The sequence below is a fragment of the Chlorocebus sabaeus genome, chromosome 18 (assembly GCF_047675955.1).
Source record: "Chlorocebus sabaeus isolate Y175 chromosome 18, mChlSab1.0.hap1, whole genome shotgun sequence".
Taxonomy (NCBI): Eukaryota; Metazoa; Chordata; class Mammalia; order Primates; family Cercopithecidae; genus Chlorocebus; species Chlorocebus sabaeus.
The window spans coordinates 58,677,473-58,697,739 of record NC_132921.1 but is presented as its reverse complement, the minus strand read 5'-3'; the positions used below and the strand labels follow the sequence as shown (position 1 = coordinate 58,697,739).

The 20,267-nt window shown below is 41.2% G+C and overlaps 1 protein-coding gene across 4 annotated transcripts in view; it reads right to left on the bottom strand.

The window, feature by feature from the left end:
- Positions 1-20,267, bottom strand: part of OSBPL1A (oxysterol binding protein like 1A) — a 228,913-nt gene that overhangs the window by 30,289 nt on the left and 178,357 nt on the right. For all 4 annotated transcript variants that reach the window (XM_007974412.3, XM_037982433.2, XM_007974419.3 and 1 more), the window contains one exon: positions 3,076-3,151. In XM_007974412.3, coding sequence (XP_007972603.3) covers positions 3,076-3,151 — 76 coding nt within the window. The remainder of the gene's footprint in view (positions 1-3,075; positions 3,152-20,267) is intronic.

Here is a 20,267-nt window from a genome sequence, read left to right as displayed (position 1 = left end):
GATGGGGCAGTGAGCCTGGCTGGGGATGGGGCTGCAGACACTGGGGGCCAAGATGACTAACGCCTGGAGAAGAAACTCTTCCTTTCCTTCCTAAGACAAAGTGAGACTTAGACCATATCTGGCAGATAAGCATATGTACTATGAATTTGGAAAAGCCACATATTTTGAATAATAATAGCATTACATCATAAAATGATATCATCACAGCATACAAATCCGGGGCATTAATTGTTTTGGAAAAAGATGGGATGGGGACCCTAGCTGAGTGTGGAATTATGGGACTTTCACCCGCAGGATGCCCACACCCTGCACTCTGTCCTGGCACGCTCCTCACGACAACAGAGAGCAGGAAGAGCTACGGCTCAGTATCAAATTTCCTCTTCCACTCTTAAGACTTACTAACAAATTAAGAAGCTTGGTAAATGGAGGTAAGGGAAGAGAGATGATAGCTGAAGGTATGCACATGGCTTCTAGAACTCAGTTTCACCCTCACAAAAAGGACACGAAGTGAAGTATTTGGATTAATGTGACAGAATCAGAAACATGCAGGCCGGGCCTGGTGGCTCACACCTGTAATCCCAGGACTTTTGGAAGCCAGGGTGGGTGGATCAACTGAGGTCACGAGTTCAAGACCAGTCTGGCCAACATGGTGAAAGCCCATCTCTACTCAAAGTACAAAAAATTAGCCGGGCATGGTGGCGCGTACCTGTAGTCCCAGCTACTCAGGAGGCTGAGGCAGGAGAATCACTTGAACCCAGGAGGCAGAGGTTGCAGTAAGCTGAGATCACACCACTGCACCCCACCCTGGACCAGAGAGCAAGACTTTGTCTCCAAAAATAAAAAGAATCAGAAATATACAATAGGGGATTTTTTAAAATGCCTTCACTTTAAGTTAAGTGTATTAAGACCTATGGATACTACTATTCTTTAAGTTTGGACCTATTTTTCTTTTGGGAGACGGAAACAGGCAGATATTGGAGACTGCTGATATCAAAATTTACTTTAAAAATATATTGCAGGCCAGGCACAGTAGCTCACGCCTGTAATCCCAGCACTTTGGGAGGCTGAGGCGAGTGGATCACCTGATGTCAGGAGTTCAAGACCAGCCTGGCCAACACGGTGAAACCCCATCCTGTCTCTACTAAAATTACAAAAAGTAGCTGCTTGAGGTGGTGGATACCTATAATTCCAGCTATTCGGGAGGCTGAGGCAGGAGAATCACCTGAACTTGGGAGGTGGAGGCTGCAGTGAGCTGAGATTGCACCACTGCATTCCAGCCTGGGTAACAAAGTGAGACTCCGACTCAGAAAAAAAAAAAGGGGGGAGTAATATTTGTATTTCTCTCTCAAGACTCTTCATTTTTCATCTTTACTGTCGCTTAGTGCTTATACCTTGATTGTGTCTGCTGCTGAGAGAGGTCCTATAGCAGACAGTGCTCAAAGAACAGTTATTTCCAAAAGCTAGGTGATTTCCTTTCCATCCACATTAATAAAAATGTTCTTCCAGAACATTCGGCTCCTATGAATCTCAGCAGAAAGAAGTTTCCAAAAACACGACTTCTCCTGAAGCTCTCTATGCCTTGAATCAGTAAATTCTAGAGATATGATTCAGAACATTCTATGGAACCTTTCAACCCAAACAGCTCTATGTTTATTTGTTGTACTTTATTTATGATTCAGCATAAGCATTTACTTGTACAAGAAGTTCTGTGACTAAACATAAAAGTAAAACCACATTCTAGAAGAACAGAGTATCTGTCAGAGCATAGCAGGTGCAATCCAACATAACAAAGCGGGGATTAGATTCTACATTATCAGGCTCCGAAATTTAGATGAATTACTCTCCATGCAGGAGTCAAAAAATATTTGTTTAAAATTAATGTTTATGAAATTTGTTCCTTGGAAATCACATTTAGGAAGTTTCAGATTTCATTATCCACTTAGAGAAGAGAGACATTGGAAAAATGCCAGAGGCCAGGCATGGTGGTTCAGGTCTGTAATCCCAACACTTTGGGAGGCTGAGGTGAGAGGACTGCTTGAGCCCAGGAGTTCCAGACCACCCTGGGAAACATAGCAAAATTCCTTCTCTACTAAAAATACAAAAAATTAGCTGGGTGTGGCAGGATATGCCTGTGGTCCCAGCTACTCAGGAGGCTGAGGTGGGTGGATCAGTGAAGCCGGGGAGGTTGAGGCTGCTGTGAGCCATGATGGTACTACTTCACTCCAGTCTGGATAATATAATAAGTCCCTGTCTCAAAAAAAGGAAAAAAAAGAAATGAAATGAAAAGAGAAAAAGAAAGAAAATGAAAAGAAAAATGCCAAAGTGAGCACCTCTGCAGTGGACAGGATTTCAAGCCGCAGAATGAAGTGTGCACAAGGTGACTGTACTTCCCAGCACAGGGAAAGTTCTGGAGTGCTCCCAGGATACACATTCAATTGCAAAATGTTAAAAGGTAATGTCCAGGCAGATTCTTTTGTGCCACATGACTTACATGTTCGGAGGTCCAACATCACACTAGGAAGAGTTAAGAGAACTTTACCCAGAATCCTAGCCTGACTGACATCAGGGTGGCGGTGTTGACTACTAACTACAAAGGAATCCAAGGATTTCTATAAAAGGAAATGCTGCCATCTCCCTACCTCCCCCCAAATCACATCCACCTGCACAGATAACTAAGCAGAGACGTATTCCAAATACATAATACACAACACTCACAAATTCCAAATACGAAAACTTGCTCTGTGCACAGAAGTGTAAGTGAAATCCTGTTCTCCACGGTGGAGTTGTCTGTTCTTTCTGAGAGTTTCTAGGTAAGTCTATGGGGCAATATAAATGTGCTGTGACGACAGAAACATGGCATTTTTTTTTTACATCAAAAACGCACATTAAAGCCATTAGAGCAGCTCAAATTCTCGTCAGAAAAAATTCACCTATGACTTTTCACAATTTATGATTCTTGTACATTTCCATAAACATTGTCACGCACCACTTTAATGCAAACTTTCAGATTCCTTTCTAAAGAATATACGATTAAACATATCTGCTTAATATCATATGACAAAACCGTTAACTTACCATTCCAATACATTTTCTGAGGATGCTCCAGATACTGAAGTCATTTCTGGAAAACATAGGAGAAGGCAAACTTGTTCTGAAAAAAGAAAAGGAAAACATAAAGTTCATTCTAATGCCATTGTCATTAGGAGGGAAAAACGACTGTCATTCACATGAGAGCTGCAGACACAGAGAGACCCCTTAAAAACGTGTGTCATCACAGACAGGGCTAAACAGGGCTAATCTAGGGTTGCACCTGTTCACCGCTACCTACCCTGGCCTCTGAAAGATTCTGTAGCAAATCAACTGGCCCTCTGTCTTCAGCATTGCTCTGATCTGAACTCAGTCCTCCCAGTCCTTGGGGTCCAGCTGTTTGGACCATCTCAGAGATCCACTATCCTTTCACGTTACGGCACATCTGACCCTGTTGTTGGATTCATGGCACACCTACCATGTTCTGATACTTAATACATTATCATTCTCTAGCTGCTAAATGAGGTAAACAAAATGCTATCACAAAGCTGAGATACAGGTTTTTAAGAAATGAAATGGAAAATAGAAAACTTTTATAAAAGCCAAGTATTTTTAAAAAGTAAAAGCCAAAGTATTTTTTAAAAAGTAAAAAGTATTTAGGCCCTGTAACATACATCAGTACTTCCCCAAGGAGACTAACACTGAACAAAATCTGATTTAGCAATTCTGGGTATACTGGAAAACAAATTAACCTCTACAGAAACAGCATCTTCAAAGCCTCTGTAAGTATTTGAAAGTAGCCAAGAGATGACGGCTGCCTGGGGCTGAAAGTCTCTGGCTTGGATAAGCAGCATATCAGAGCCAGGCCTGGTGGGCAGGGAGTCACTCCATTTCCACAGATCAGAATGGCAGCACCATCAGGAATGAGGGGTGTGCAAGAGGTGCCCAGGCCAGCTTTCCATAACACTGTTATGAAAGTTTTCCAGTTGCCAGCCAGGCGTGGTGGTTCACACCTGTAATCCCAGTACTTTGGGAGGCCAAGGTGGGCAGATCACTTGAGCTCAGGAGCAAAGACCAGTCTGGGCAACATGGTGAAACCTGTCTCCACCAAAAATACAAAAATAGCCGCGCGTGGTGGTGCATGCCTGTAATCCCAGCTACTCAGGAGGCTGAGGCAGGAGAATCGCTTGAACCTGGGAGGCGGAGGTTGCAGTGAGCCGAGATCGCACCACTGCATTCCAGCCAGGGCAACAGAGCAAGATTCTGTCTCAAAAAATAAAAAATAATAAAATAATAAAAAGTTTTCCAGTTGCCTTCTGAAATACATCCATATAGCTAAAATATTAAATATTTTTAAAATTATCTTCTAAAGAACCTCTAAATTAAACTAATTAATTTAGATTATAGAAGTTAATATAATTTACATTTTTAAGTCAATAATCCATGGTGGAATTCTTCTAGTTCCTTTTTCTGTTTTAGGAACACGCACTGCTCATTTGGCAGATCTGCCATCTAACCAATCTGCTGGATAAGTGGCCACAGATGGTATTTAAATCACATTCCCCACTATCCAAGACCATCAATCTCTGTGACATGAACAATGGATACCAGGAATAAGAATCGCTGCCATTATCTATCCTTTGCATGTATAATATAGTTTTAGAGATGTATATAAACTAAATTTTCCATCTATTTTTTTCTTCTTCTTTTTTTTTTGAGATGGAGTTTCTCTCTTGTTGCTCACGCTGGAGTGCAATGATGTGATCTCAGCTCACTGCAACCTCTGCCTCCCAGGTTCAAACGATTCTCCTGCCTCAGCCTCCTGAGTAGCTGGGACTGCAGGCGTGTGCCACCACACCCGGCTAATTTTTTGTATTTTTAGTAGAGATGGGGTTTCACCATGTTAGCCAGGTTGGTCTTGAACTCCTGACCTCAGGTGATCCACCCGCTTCGGCCACTCCAAGTGCTGGGATTATAGGCATGAGCTACCACGCCCAGCCAAATTTTCCTTCTAGTGTCTTGGAAAAATCAACCCAAAGTGTAGCACACCTAGAGAGTTATGAGCTTGAAAGCAGCTTGTGAAGAGGGAATGAGGGCTGTTATTCACCCCCGACAAACGCTGACATTAAATGTATAGATGTGTGCTACCATTCTAACTAAAGGCAAGAATAGCAGAAAGACAAGAACAACAAATATCTTGGAGGCAGAAGATGAGAGACATTCGAGCTTTGTAATTATTCTCGGTTTAGAAATTATCAGAGGACTGCCAGCCAAGAGTCCCACCTGGGAATATCCTATACTCATTTTTATGCACAAAACTTTCTGTGATTTTATGAGAATGTAATCCTTACTCATTTATAAGGAGGTCGGATTATCTGCAACATTCATTACCTATTCTGAACATAACCAGAAAGCAGAGGGGAAGGGGTTTTGAAAAGTAAACAGCCGTCACAGCCCATGTTATTTTCTTCTGTAGGACACGCAGAGCCAAGCGCCTTGCCTCACTGAGACCACACTTTTGCAATAAACTGATGGGAAGCAGCAAGAGAAACACCCGCCCATGAGACACCTACGCAGCACACAAGCCATGGCTTAGTAAATGACCTCTCAGTTGTTGACCACAGGCTAAGTCCACAGCATGACGGGGCTGCCAGGAAGACAGGTGCAATCTCAGACTGCCACAGTGGGGCAGTAGCCAGAGCATCCCAGAAGGCAATTTGAGCTGGGATTCAGGCTCAGGTGTCACTGTTGTTTCTGGGTTTTTTTTTTTTTTTTTTGAGACAGAGTCATGCTCTGTTGCCCAGGTTGGAGTGCAGTGATATGATTTCAGTTCACTGAAACCTCCACCTCCCGGGTTCAAGCGATTCTTCTGCCTCAGCCTCCCAAGTAGCTGGGACTACAGGTACCCGCCACCACACCTGGCTAATTTTTGTATCTTTAGTAGAGATGGGGTTTCACCATGTTGGCCAGGCTGGTCTCGAACTCCTTACATCCGGTGATCCACCCACCTCAGCCTCCCACAGTGCTGGTATTATAGGTGTGAGCCACCGCACCCAGCCCAGGTGCCACTTTTAAAAGAAACTGGGACACTTCCACGTGGGAGGACTGATCTGAGGCGAGGCAAAGGTGTCTGGAAAACATCTCTTACAAGTGGTGCTGAGGGACGTGCGAAGCTAGAGAAACAAAAGCTGGGGTTGTGGCGAACAGTGGGCACGAGGAGGGTCTTGGAGTATTGGAGAGAGGGCCTGGGATGGCAGGAATAATGACATCCATGTCCGCAGCTCCCCCAGCTGCTATGCACTTCAGCCTGCTTCATCTTCCTCCTCCAAAGCACTGACTGACGTCACATAAGGTACACTCTTGCTGATCTGCTGATGACCTCCTGCCCCCAAACAGTATGTAAACTCCATGAGAACTCATGTTCTGTCTACTGCTGTAGCCCTGCTGCCTAGGACAATGGCTAGCACCAAGTGGGAGTTTAAGTATTTGTGGAAGAAGCTTTGGAATGTATATGACCTATTAGACATTATCTCTTTTGTAAAGAATTTGGTTTATTCTGTGCCACTCAAGAGAGAAGGACTGTTAATTACTGCAGGTGAATGCTTACATTAGGGTGGCTAATATAAAGACCTGTCTCACAATTAATTCTAAAAATAGGAGATGAGAGAGGCCTCTTAAGGAAGGGTTTCAGACAGAGGCTGGAGGATTCCACCAGTCAGGGCACAGAAAGGCACCCCAGCTCGACCACGGATGCTGCTAAACGTCATGCCAGGAACAAGACAGGCTCCACAACAAAGAATTACCCAGCCACAACGTCAGCAGCGCCAGGGCCAAGATCTCCAGCCCGAGAAATACAATGAGAGCTTCGTGTATAATCTCAAATTCTGTAGTAGCTACATTTTAAAAAGTCAAAGCTAATTTTAGTAATTTATTTTATTTAACCCAGGATACCCAAAATATGAGCATTTCAACATATAATACATACCAAAAATGATATTTTATACTTTTTTCCATATTGTCTTTGAAAGCCAACGTGTATCCTACACTTTTAGAGCACATCTCAATTAAGCTACTAAACAGTTAACATGAAATCTAGTCTTAACAAAGTTGTTTTTAATGGAAGAACAGTTTCTGCTTCATTTTACAATTCAACTTATGTTAATTAAAATTAAGTAAAAAATCAGGTCGCGTGCCATGGCTTATGCCTGTAATCCCAGCACTTTGGGAGGCTGAGGCAGGTGGATCACAAGGTCTGGAGTTCGAGACCAGCCTGGCCAAGATGGGGAAACCCTGTCTCTAATAAAAAATACAAAAATTAGCCAGGTGCAGTGGCAGGTGCCTGTAATCCCAGCTACTCGGGAGGCTGAGGCAGGAGAATCACTTGAACCTGGGAAGCGGAGGTTGCAGTGAGCTGAGATTACGCCACTGCACTCCAGCCTGGGCGACAGAGCAAGACTCTGTCTCAAAAAAAAAGTAAAAAAATCAGTTTCTCAGTCATACTAGCCAGATTTCAAGGGCCCAAAAGCCACGTGTGGCTAGTGGCAACTGTACTGAACAGAATGGATCTCTGTGATTACTTCTGAAAACAAAATGGTTGTATTGTTTCAAGAATAGGGTGGGGAACAAAAATCTGCCCAATTTTACAAGTCTTAAGACAAGAACAGACAAAAAACAGTCCACAGTCTAATCATCAAGAAAATGCTAAATCTTCTGCAGTGTTATTTGAAGAAGCAGAGGGAGTAGAGAAGTTAAAAAAAAAAAAATTAGGTAGGAGCTTCAGTTAAAAAAAAAAAATTGTGTTGCAAAGGATGTGTTTCCATATTTAAAAATTTCACTCCCTCTGCCAGGAAAAAAAGAAGAGAGAATTCCCAAATGATGTTGGATGGCAGTGTTACTCCAGGCAGAAATAAGAACAGATGAGAGCAGCGACCAGAATTTTCAGGCTGAAAGCACAGTTCAGTGATTCTCTCTCCGTGGAGTTTATCTGAGGGTCATTATCCAGCATTCTATGCTTCCTTTTTCTCTTCACGCAGAGAGAACACACCCTGTACCAGGGACTGGCAGTGATATGTCCTGGTTCTATTTTCAACCATACAGATGACATTACGACTATCTAGACAACAGCACAATAACTGGTTTTTCAAGGAAGAGTCTCACAGTGGTTTCATCTATGTGATGCAAACAGCTCCGCTTGCTGGCACATCATTATTTCCCTGCTACACAGCATTGTAGACAGACCCCAAAGAACCAAATTCATTTAAGAAGTGTTGACTAACAAATGCTGTGCTTGAATCCCCTTGTCCTGAAAAGTTGTGCAATGTCAGGAGATAACGATCTCCAAAATCTTTAAACGTTATTTGGATGGCGGAAATGACATGTTATTTGGGCCAGGTATGGTCGCTCATGCCTGTAATCCCAGCACTTTGGGAGGCTGAGGCAGACAGATCACTTGAGGTCAGGAGTTCGAGACCATTCTGGCCAACATGGTGAAACCTCGTCTCTACTAAAAATACAAAAATTAGCCAGGCATGGTGGCACACGCCTGTAATCCCAGCTACTTGGGAGGCTGAGGCAGGAGAATCACTTGAACCCAGGAGGCAGAGGTTGCAGTGAGCTAAGGCTGGACAACAGAGCAAGACTGGACAACAGAGCAAGACTCCATTTAAAAAAAAGAAAAAAGAAAAAAGAAATTATATGTTATTTGGAAGCTAAGCCTCACAAATTTACCTCACTGCACAGATCTCCCTTATCTACCCGCTGGACACCCAGCCCACCTCCTGCATCTGCTCCGTGGATTGCTAGGTTAAACACTCAACACTGTTTGCTCACAGAGGCCCTCTGAAAAGAAGAAAAAGATGATAACACAAAGGTAGGCAAAATTAAGCTTCACCTGGAATTGGCTGCCAGGTGTTTCATGCTTTACAGGTTTGCCTCCTGATATTTCATGAGACAGACACACATGAGCTCTTCTGGGTCTTGGGTATGTGCATGCATATTTTTACTGAGATATCCTTATACTTGGCAGGAGGTGGGGGAGGTGTCATCCCTTTCATGGAGGATATAAAAGAACCGTGGAATGGAAACCAGAGTTACAGCGCACACTCTTGCTACCACCCAGCTGTGTAACCTGGGGCAAATCTTGCAAGTCGAAGCTACACAGCTGTACAATTCGCCTTCTTCTGGCAGCTAGATCTGCACTAAGAAAAATGCCTAGGACAATTAAAGCTTGGAAATGAAGGTTCAACTTCTTACCTACATGCCAGTTTTAAAGAATTTTTTAAATTATTTGTTATTTTTATAAAGCACAAACATACTAAGATAAAAACACTCATTGTCAGTGGTGATATCATCTGTCCACTAAATCACCGTCTCACACGTACGCGCTCTTTGTGTATTATAGACATTTCATTCACCACCTGCATTACAGATAACTTATCCCAAGTGTGTAACACTGGCTGTGTGATTCTGTTTACGGTATGATTTGCTAAACCAAATCCACCTACCAGGGAAGGCTATATATGTTATTATCATAATCTACATGTGAAACATAAATGAACAGCTATCATTCAGTATTTTCCCAATGAACAAAATAAAAACAATTCATTATTAACAAGTATTCCAGAAAAAAAGGTAAATTTCTTAATTCACAACATTTGGTAATCTTGACCTTAAATTTTTAGGAATTCAAGTTCTATGTCAAAACCAAAACAACACATACAATTAAAACAATCTTCTCGGGCATATACCAAATGGTAGTAAATACAAGTAAATTAGAGAGGGATGGAGTATATGGTTATTTTTCAAATAGAAAAATAAGTACTTTTTTTGGAGACAGAGTTTCACTCTTTTTGCCCAGGCTGGTGTGTAATGGTGCGATCTCAGCTCACTGCAACCTCCACCTCCCGGGTTCAAGCGATTCTCCTGCTTCAGTCATCTGAGTAACTGGAATTACAGGCATGCACCACCATGTCCGGCTAATTTTGTATTTTTAGTAGAGATGGGGTTTCCCCATGTTAGCCAGGCTGGTCTCAAATTCCTGATCTCAGGTGATCCACCCTCCATGGCCTCCCAAAGTGCTGGGATTACAGGCGTGAGCCACTGTGCTTGGCCAAAATATATTATTATATAACAAAGGAAACGACCTACAGATAAAGGACAAGCTAGACCTCTTCTCCTGCACCCTCCAACACCAACAGTAATAGCACAAGTGCTCCTTTCCACACCCCCTCTTCATACAAACAAGGGTATACAGGTATGTGCATTTTTTTAATTGAAATATTACCCTAGGCCGGGCGCGGTGGCTCAAGTCTATAATCCCAGCACTTTGGGAGGCCGAGACGGGTAGATCACGAGGTCAGGAGATAGAGACCATCCTGGCTAACACGGTGAAACCCCGTCTCTACTAAAAAATACAAAAAACTAGCTGGGCGAGTTGGCGGGCGCCTGTAGTCCCAGCTACTTGGGAGGCCGAGGCAGGAGAATGGCGTGAACCCGGGAGGCGGAGCTTGCAGTGAGCAGAGATCCGGCCACTGCACTCTAGCCTGGGTGACAGAGTGAGACTCTGTCTCAAAAAAAAAAAAAAAAAAAAAAAGAAAAGAAAAGAAAAAAAGAAATATTACCCTATAGGTCACATTGCTTCTTCATGAAATATCAAGGACACTCCCCTTCAAATCGACAGACACAGGTATATCTTTCTAATACCGTCAGGCACGTGTACATGTATGTGGTAGCATATCGCACACGCGGATTTTTAATGTCGTCTTTCCCTGTTTGCTCTTTTTGCTTGCCCCCTCACTCCTCCATCTCCACCACCACTCTACCACCCTATAATCCACGTTAAGAAGCTGGCATCTATTTTTCTGTGCTTTTCCACAAGTTCCCAAAGGGCCACATGTAGAGCGAGCATGTGTGCACACACAAAGGGGTATGCTGCCCTCAATATTCCAAATTAGGGTACTAATAATACACACTTCTCTATGGTCTGCTTTCCAATACTATGTGCAAATTTGTTGATGTCAAATGGTATACTAGTTATTTTAAGGAATGTATAATACGGCATAAGAATACTATGTATCAAAATACATTTTGTCATTCTCCATGAAAGGCATTTGCCATTTCATTCTTTTGCTACAATAATGCAACAAAAATATTTCAATATATGATGCATTCTTATTTAAATCTGATGCCTTCATTTTAATGGGGCAGAGCACTGGGGTTAAAATTGCTGGGCCAAGGAGTATCTCTATTTCACACATCCATAGATAAGGCCAGACTGCTTTCGGAGAAGCTTTTAACAATTTCGTATCTCACCAGCAGTCTATGAGCACTCTCTTCTTCCCACCAGCAAGATTTGGCATTAACAGGTGTTCTTGTCCTTTTAGGTTTTGGGTCTGATTGCAGTAGTGATGCTACCTTGTTATTTTACTTTGCTTTTTCTCGACTATTAGTGCGTTAGAATATTTTTCATATGCTTAATGACCACCTGAATTCAAAGATGGTCAACTGCCTATTTATATCATCTATACTGCTGGATTTTGTTGTTGTTGTTATTAAGAACTTTTTTTTCTATGTGATAGCTATTCATCTTTTGTCACCTAGATTGCACATAGTACCATCTGCAGGTTAACAAAAAACTTTTACAAACAAGTATGTCTCTTTTTTAAAACATAGATTCTGTGTTTTCTATCTTGGTGAAGGCTTCTCCCACCCTAAAGCTGTTTCTTTTTTTTTTTTTTTTTAACATGACGTTCCCATTCTCTAAATGATATGTATTTCTCTCTCTCAAGTCCATATCTCTACATAAAGATAGCTAGGTCTCTTTAAGGGGTGGGTCCTTGTTTGCTCACTTTGGGCCACTTGTGACTAAGATTCTCAGGCCCTCTATACCTTTCACAAATGGGGCCTGTGAAGTGGCCCTACTCCCTTTCTCTGAAGACAGAGGAGCTCTCTCTCCAACACTTCGCTTACTCGCAATTCCAGGAATCTTAATAGTTTATATTTTTATTTAGCTTCATTCCAGCTTCTATCTCCGTTCAAAAGACCCTTGATCATTGATTTGTATGTTTCAGGGAAGACAGAAAAAGTTCAGGCATTTTTTTAAAAGCAACACTTTCACAAACGCTGTGACATCAAAATATCCCCAGGCTAGCTTTAAAGAGTTCTACTAAGATGAAGTGGATGAATACTAATGGCTAGCATTTAGTGAGAGTTTGCTCCAGTTTAGACTGTGTTAATCACTTAATGTGCATCACCTCATTTAATCCTCAAAGTAATCTTATTAAGCACTCTTATTAAATAACCTGTCCATGGTCATACATTGAATTAGTAGAACAGGATTCTTTAACTCCACAGCCGTCGCTCCTGGCTTTCAGAACTCTGACTGCATGAACTTGAACATGTAACTAACCTATTCCAAACCTCAGTTTTTCTTAGAAAATGACAATACTAGTGTTTCATATGGCCATGGTGGAGTTCCCATGAAACGATCATACAGGGAGTGTTTTTAAAACTTTAGGTCCCATTCATTCTGGTCTATAGACTCAATTTAATGGTAATATAACCAGCATTTTAAAAAATGAAATCAAATACATCTGGCAAGGGTAGGTATTATTAATGAAAATTCTGTCCCAGCGATACACATATACCCCAGTGTGCATTATGTGGTCAAATATAATTTTATTTTAAATGTGGATATTGGTCAGTGATGGAAAACATTCAGCCCAGTGCCTGGAAGGCAGAAAACCTTAACATGAAGTAGAAATTGATATTATTATTATTAATAATAATTTCAGGGAAAACTGTTTCATCTTCCTGTCTGAGCTGTTAAAAGATTTAAAACTACTATGACTTTTTGGATGAAAAATTTACTAATTACAGTTTCAAAAGATGATCTAAAAATGGTTATTAAACAATTTTCATAACTATATTAAGGTTTTCACAGAGAAACAGGAATGACATTGTTTCTATTGCCCTGGAGAAAAGCAGAAATGAAATGGTTTTCACCACTTGTGCTTCCTTCCCCTAGGAAGCCTTTTTTGTTGTTGTTGTTTTGAGACAGTCTCGACCTGTCACCCAGGCTGGAATGTAGTGGTGTGATCTCGGCTCACTGCAACCTCCACCTCCAGGGTTCAAGTGATTCTCCTGCCTCAGCCTCCCGCGTAGCTGGGACTACAGGCATGCGCCACCGCATCCGGCTAATTTTTGTACTTTTAGTATAAGAGATGGGGTTTTACCATGTTGGCCAGGCTGGTCTCGAACTCCTGACCTCAGATGGTACTCGTGCCTCGGCCCCCCAAAGTGCTGGGATTACAGGTGTGAGCCACCGCACCTGAATGGAAGGCTTTATACCTGGATAGTGAATGCCAGCCAATGGCTCTCACCTGGGACCAGATACAGGTATAAATGGAAGACAGTTTTCAAATTAATGAACTATCCCTTCCAAGAGCTTCTGGTTAGGAGGCTGTAGAATACTAAACAAAGAATCTTTAAGCAAAGACTGTGGTTAAGACATAATGAAGCAACTCGGGAGGGACTCTGACTTGGAAATGTCCCTTTCTTTTCTGCCATTTAATAATTCATTGATATTCTTTGTTTTAATGTCATGTGACCAGAGTGAAAGTGCTGGGACAATTCTGTCCAATTAACATTTTTCATTTAATTGAAATGATGAAAGAACATACTAATAAATCCCAAACTTAATTTTACTGCGCCTTAAACATTCCATTGACATGATCAGATGGTATTAAAACTCATTCCCATACCGATCCGAGGGTACATCCTCTCCCAACCCATCTTTGGGAGAAGACTTCAAAGCATGCTCCTCCATTCAGGCTTCTCTTCTGCACCCAGCCTTGGGGAATGATCTCAAACTCACCCATGATGTCAGCAATGGGATTTTAAAAGCAACTCCAAGTTTCTAATTTAGAACAATGAAATTGGCTAGTTCCATGCTCAGCTTAAATTTCACAATTCTTTAATTTCCCCTACCTTCATTCATTCCCTCTGCTGTTTCTTACATATCTGCCACTCAGAGTGTAATCCTCCTCCCCTCCGAGACTCTGAGATTAGAGACTATGTCTTATTCTCCTCTGTGTCCTTCAGGGAACATAATATTTTGCATATGACAGGTGCTCCAAGTTTCAAAATAAATGATTTTACCTAATGTCTCAAGTTACGACGGAGCTGAAGAAAGAAAAACAGTGAAAAAATGATACGGATAAGTAAGGTATGAAGAACACAACAATCATTTTCTGTCTTGCTCTGTTGCCCAGGCTGGAGGCAGTGGTGCAATCTCGGCTCACTACAATCTCCACTCTACAGGTTCAAGCGATTCTCCTGCCTCAGCCTCCTGAGTAGCTGGGATTACAGGCACCCACCATCATGCCTGGCTAATTTTTGTATTTTTAGTAGAGACAAGGTTTCGTCATGTTGGCCAGGCTGGTCTCGAACTCCTGACCTCAGGTGATTCGCCTGCCTTGGCCTCCCAAAGTGCTGGGATTACAGGCGTGAGCCACTGTGCCCAGCCTCTTATGTCACTTAAGAGACTATTTTCAAAACTAACTTTTTTAACAAACATTTTCACTTGTGCTTAACAAATAAGTATTTGTTATTAAGTATTATGTAGGAATCATAATTTTAGGTAGCAGAATATTGATCTGGATATTTAGAAAAGTGAAAAACAACTTAATTCTTACCTCTGATTCAAGATTAAAGAATGAGCTAAAAATCTAAGAAAACTATTCCACAGAGAAACAGATTTCAACACATCTGTAACTACAACATTGACAGTCTGTATGTATATATGTATATTGTTGTATGTGTGTTTTGCACTTGTGTGTGTATAACTATTTGCAGTTATTAGATACTTATCACCTGTCTTCTCAACTATCAGACTTCTTATCCTTTCCTCCAAATCCTTCCTTCTGTCACCCAGGCTGGAATGCAGTGGCACGATCTTGGCTCACTGTAACCTCTGCCTCCTGGGTTCAAGCGATTCTCGTGCCTCAGCCTCCAGAGTAGCTGGCACTACAAGCGCGTGTCACAGCACTGGCTACGTTTTGTATTTTTGTAGAGACAAGGTTTTGCCATGTTACCCAGGCTGGTCTCAAACTCTTGGCCTCAAGAAATCCACTCGCCTCAGCCCCCCAAAGTGCTGGGATTACAGGCATGAACCACTGCACCCTGCCTACAAGTCCCAATTTAAATATAATTTAATGACACGGCTTATATCTTTAATTTCTATTGCCCTGCTGAAGTTTACTGAACACTCAAAGCAAAATAGTCTTCCAAATTAGGAAGTCATTAGAGCTAAACTATAAAATAAATTTGAATTCACAAAAGTAATTAGATTTTAAAATTATGTTCGAGAGTAAATTACTGTAGTAATAAAAAGTCTTACTTCATTTTCACAAATGATGCATAATCTTGCTTGAAAAAAATCTTTACATGGTTCATCTGGGATAGAGCTCACAAGTCTATTCTTTAAACAATGGTTGAAAAACAAACGATGAACAGAAAGGCCTAGCAATCTTACCACTGGATAAATATATTCTGACTTACAAGTCATTTGAAAAGTATCAAATTCCATTGTTAGAAATTTAACACTCATCTCTCCACCCCTTCTTTGTCCTGGTTGGGGCATAAGGAACCACACAGAATGCAACACATTCTCTCCATTTGAAAGGCTAAGAGTTTCCACACACACAGTTATTCACCTACCACCAATTTCTTGAGAACATGTATAGCTGCTGCAGCAAATGTACTTACTTAAACTCTTATCACCATTAGATTCCAAGCCCTGTTCAACCTGCAGTGAATGGTATAGAACCTGTAATACAGGTACCTAGCACACATTGCTGAGATCAACCTCATGCCAGATGATTTTCTATTAATTAGGGATCTAGAATAAGTAAACTGTCCCATGCACATTTACAAAGAGAAACAATTATTCCATAGTATTAACAACAAAAAAGGCTATTATTTACTCTGAGGAATTAAAATGTTGCATCACAAAATTTCTGATGTGCTCTAAATACCTTTCATTCTTCTGTCATTCTCTTCGAAAGACACTGACAAAGTTGACTTCAAGAACACACCATTGGTGATAAAGAGCACCAGGGCAGTGGCTAAAAGTTTGGGGTAGGCAATGATTACTAAGAGAGAACCCCCAAGAGAGCACTAACATAATAGAAAAATTACAAAGTGGACTTCATTAAAATTAAACACTGTTCAAACAAAGAAGAAATTAAAGACTTCTGCTCATGATTAAAGAAATGAAAGGGCAAGCTACCAACTAAGAGAAAATACTCACAATATGTGTATTTGATATAGGATTAGTATCCAGAATATATAAAGAATTGCTACAAATCAATAATACAAAGACATACAAACAAATTTAAAATGGACAAAACTCCCAGACACATCACGAAAACAATGGCTAAGAAAAACATGGACAAGCATTCAAAACCAGTAAGAAAATAGAAATTAAAACCACACGAGACATCATGTCACACCTACAAAACACCAAATGTTGGTGAGGATGTGGAGCAACTAAAATTCTCATGTATTTCTGACTGCAGTGCAAAAGGGTACACATTCAGGAAACAGTACAGTTACAAAGCTAAACACACATCTCCCCTATGACCCAAAAATTCTACTCCTACGTAGTGAAGAGAATGAAAACATGTCCGCAGAAAGGTATCTAGAAGAACATTTATAAAAGCTTTTTTGTTCATAACTCCAAACTGGAAAAAACCCAAATTCCATCAACAGGAGTATAGATAAGCCGAATTGTGGCATATTCAAACATAACATTCACCAATAAAAAGAAACAGGCAATGACATATACAATAGGAATGAAAGTCAAGACACAGTGTTGAGTGACGAAAGACACATCAAGGAGTATGCGCTTGTGATTCATTTATAATGTAGTTCAAGATAAGACTAATCCATAGTGGCAGAAATCAGAGCAGTGGCTGTCTATGGAGAGTGGGGGATTAACTGAAAGGGAGTCAGAGGGAACTTCCTGGAGTGATGGAAATGTTCCATCTTGACTGGGATGTTAGTTACATGGGTCTGTGCACCTGACAAAACTCACCAAATTTCTATGCAAGATCTGTTATTTTCACTATATAAAAATTATACTGCAACCATGAAACAAACAAAAAGAAACTATAATGTAATATAACCTGTTGGTTTAGATTAGCATTTCTCAAACTTTTGGTCTTACGATCAATTAAACTCTTAAAAATTATTGAAGACCCTGCGGCCAGGTGCGGTGGCTCACGTCTGTAATCCCAGCACTTTGGGAGGCTGAGGCAGGTGGATCATGAGGTCAGTAGTTCAAGACCAGCCTGGCCAACAACTAGAGATGGTGAAACCCCATCTCTACTAAAAATACAAAAATTAGCCGGGCGTGGTGGTGTGTGCCTGTAATCCCAACTACTTGGGAGGTTGAGGCAGGAGAATCACTTGAATCTGGGAGGTGGAGGTTGCCAAAATTGTGAGCAGCGAGCCAAAATCGTGCCACTGCACTCCAGCCTGGGTGATGGAGTGAGACTCCATCTCAAAAACAAAACAAAACAAAAAACAAAAAAACCCTTATTGAAGACCCCAAAAGAGTTAGTTTTTCTTTCACTTTCATTTCTCTCTCCTTTTCTTTTTCCTTTTTTTTTTTTTTTTTTTTTTTTCTTGAGACAGGGTCTTACTTTGTCACCCAGGCTAGAATACAGTGGTATGATCACGACTCACTTGAAGCCTTGGCCTCCCAGGCTCAAGCAATCCTCCTGCTTCAGCCTCCTGAGTAGCTGGGACCATGGGCAAGTGCCACCATACTCAGCTATGTTTTCTATCTTTTTTGGTAGCAATGGGGTCTCCCTATGTTACCCAGGAGGGTCTCAAACTCCTGGACTCAAGTGATCCTCCCACATTGGCCTTTCAAAGTGCTGGGATTACAGGCATGAGCCACCGTATCTGGTATAGTTTTCTTTTAATGTGGATTTTATCTATTGCTATTTACCAAATTTTTTTAAAAGCTGAAAATAATTTCTTATTAATTCATTTAATAAAAGTCAAAGTGATATGTTAACCTAAATTTTTTTTTTTTTTTTTTTTTTTTTTGAGATGTAGTCTTGCTCTGTCTCCCAGGCTGGAGTGCAATGGCATGATCTTGGCTCCCTGCAACCTCCACCTCCCAGGTTCAAGTGATTCTCCTGCCTCAGCCTCCTGAGTAGTTGGGATTACAGGCACTCGCCACCACACCCAGCTAATTTTTTGTATTTTTACTAGAGACAGGGTTTCATCAGGTTGGCCATGCTGGTCTCAAACGCCTGACCTCAGGCAATCCGCCTGCCTCGGCCTCCCAAAGTGCTGGGATTACAGGCGTGAGCCACCGTACCCAGCCCTAAATAACATTTTTATAGAAAAAGACTGTATTTTCCAAAACAAAAATAACTTAGAAGAGTAGCACTGTTTTACATTATTGCAATCTTTTAAATGTCTGGATTAAGAAAGGATAACTGCATTCTCATAACTGTTTCTGCATTCAGTCTGCAATTTCTTATATCAAGTAGTCTAGAAACTTCATTACAAACATTTAAGTGAATGATAGGAAAAAGGAACATTTTTAGTAATATAATGAAAACTGCTGTAACTTTGTTGTGCCCTGAAAGAGCCTTGGAGACCCCCACTCCCCACCACAAGGGTCCAAAATCTTCACTTTCTAGAACCACTGGCAAAGACAGTTAGCAAAAGGGCTTTCCCTTTTCCCAGTACGGATTTAAGAAACTTTGGAACAATGCAGTTAAAAAAAAAAAAAAAAAAAAATTCCGGCCGGGTGCAGTGTCTCATGCCTGTAATCCTAGCACTTCGAGAGGATGAGGTAGGTAGATCACTTGAGGTTAGAAGTTAGAGACCAGCCTGGCCAACAAGGTGAAACCTTGTCTCTACTAAAATACAAAAATTGGCTGGGTGTGGAGGCGTATGCTTATAATCCCAGCTACTCAGGAGATCGCGCCACTGCACTTCAGCCTGGGCAACAGAGCGAAACTCCATCTCAGAAAAAAGAAAAAAATCAATTCATTCAACAAATATTGACTACATTGCAACTACTATAAGGTTTTAAGGATATTTGGAAGCTGGATAAATAAAATATTGAAGAATGTTTACAGTTGAGATACTTCTGTTTCAAAACGTTATTTCATTTCTGGAATCTGCTTCAGAAACTTTTTTTTTTTTTGAGACGGAGTCTTGCTCTGTCACCAGGCTGGAGTGCAGTGGCATGATCTCGGCTCACTGCAACCTCCACCTCCTGGATTCAAATGATTCTCCTGCCTCAGCCTCCTGAGTAGCTGGGACTAAAGGCACGCACCACCACACGTGGCTAATTTTTTTTTTTTTTTTTAAGCAGAGATGGGGTTTCACCATGTTGGCCAGGATGGTCTCGATCTCCTGACCTCATGATCCACCCACCTCAGCCTCCCAAGGAGCTGGGATTACAGGCGTGAGCCACCGTGACCAGCATTCAAAAACTTTAAAACTCCGGCACTTCTGCTAAGTGGGCTTAAAAATATTTGAAATAACCACTGCTCAGTGAAATAAAAGAGGATACAAACAAATGGAAGAACATACCATGCTCATGGATAGGAAGAATCAATATCGTGAAAATGGCCATACTGCCCAAGGTAATTTATAGATTCAATGCCATCCCCATCAAGCTACCAATGAGTTTCTTCACAGAATTGGAAAAAACTGCTTTAAAGTTCATATGGAACCAAAAAAGAGCCTGCATCTCCAAGACAATCCTAAGTCAAAAGAACAAAGCTGGAGGCATCACGCTACCTGACTTCAAACTATACTACAAGGCTACAGTAATCAAAACAGCATGGTACTGGTACCAAAACAGAGATATAGACCAATGGAACAGAACAGAGTCCTCAGAAATAATACCACACATCTACAGCCATCTGATCTTTGACAAACCTGAGAGAAACAAGAAATGGGGAAAGGATTCCCTATTTAATAAATGGTGCTGGGAAAATTGCCTAGCCATAAGTAGAAAGTTGAAACTGGATCCTTTCCTTACTCCTTATACGAAAATTAATTCAAGATGGATTAGAGACTTAAATGTTAGACCTAATACCATAAAAACCCTAGAGGAAAACCTAGGTAGTACCATTCAGGACATAGGCATGGGCAAAGACTTCATGTCCAAGAGGTACAAGGAGGAGCTGGTACCATTCCTT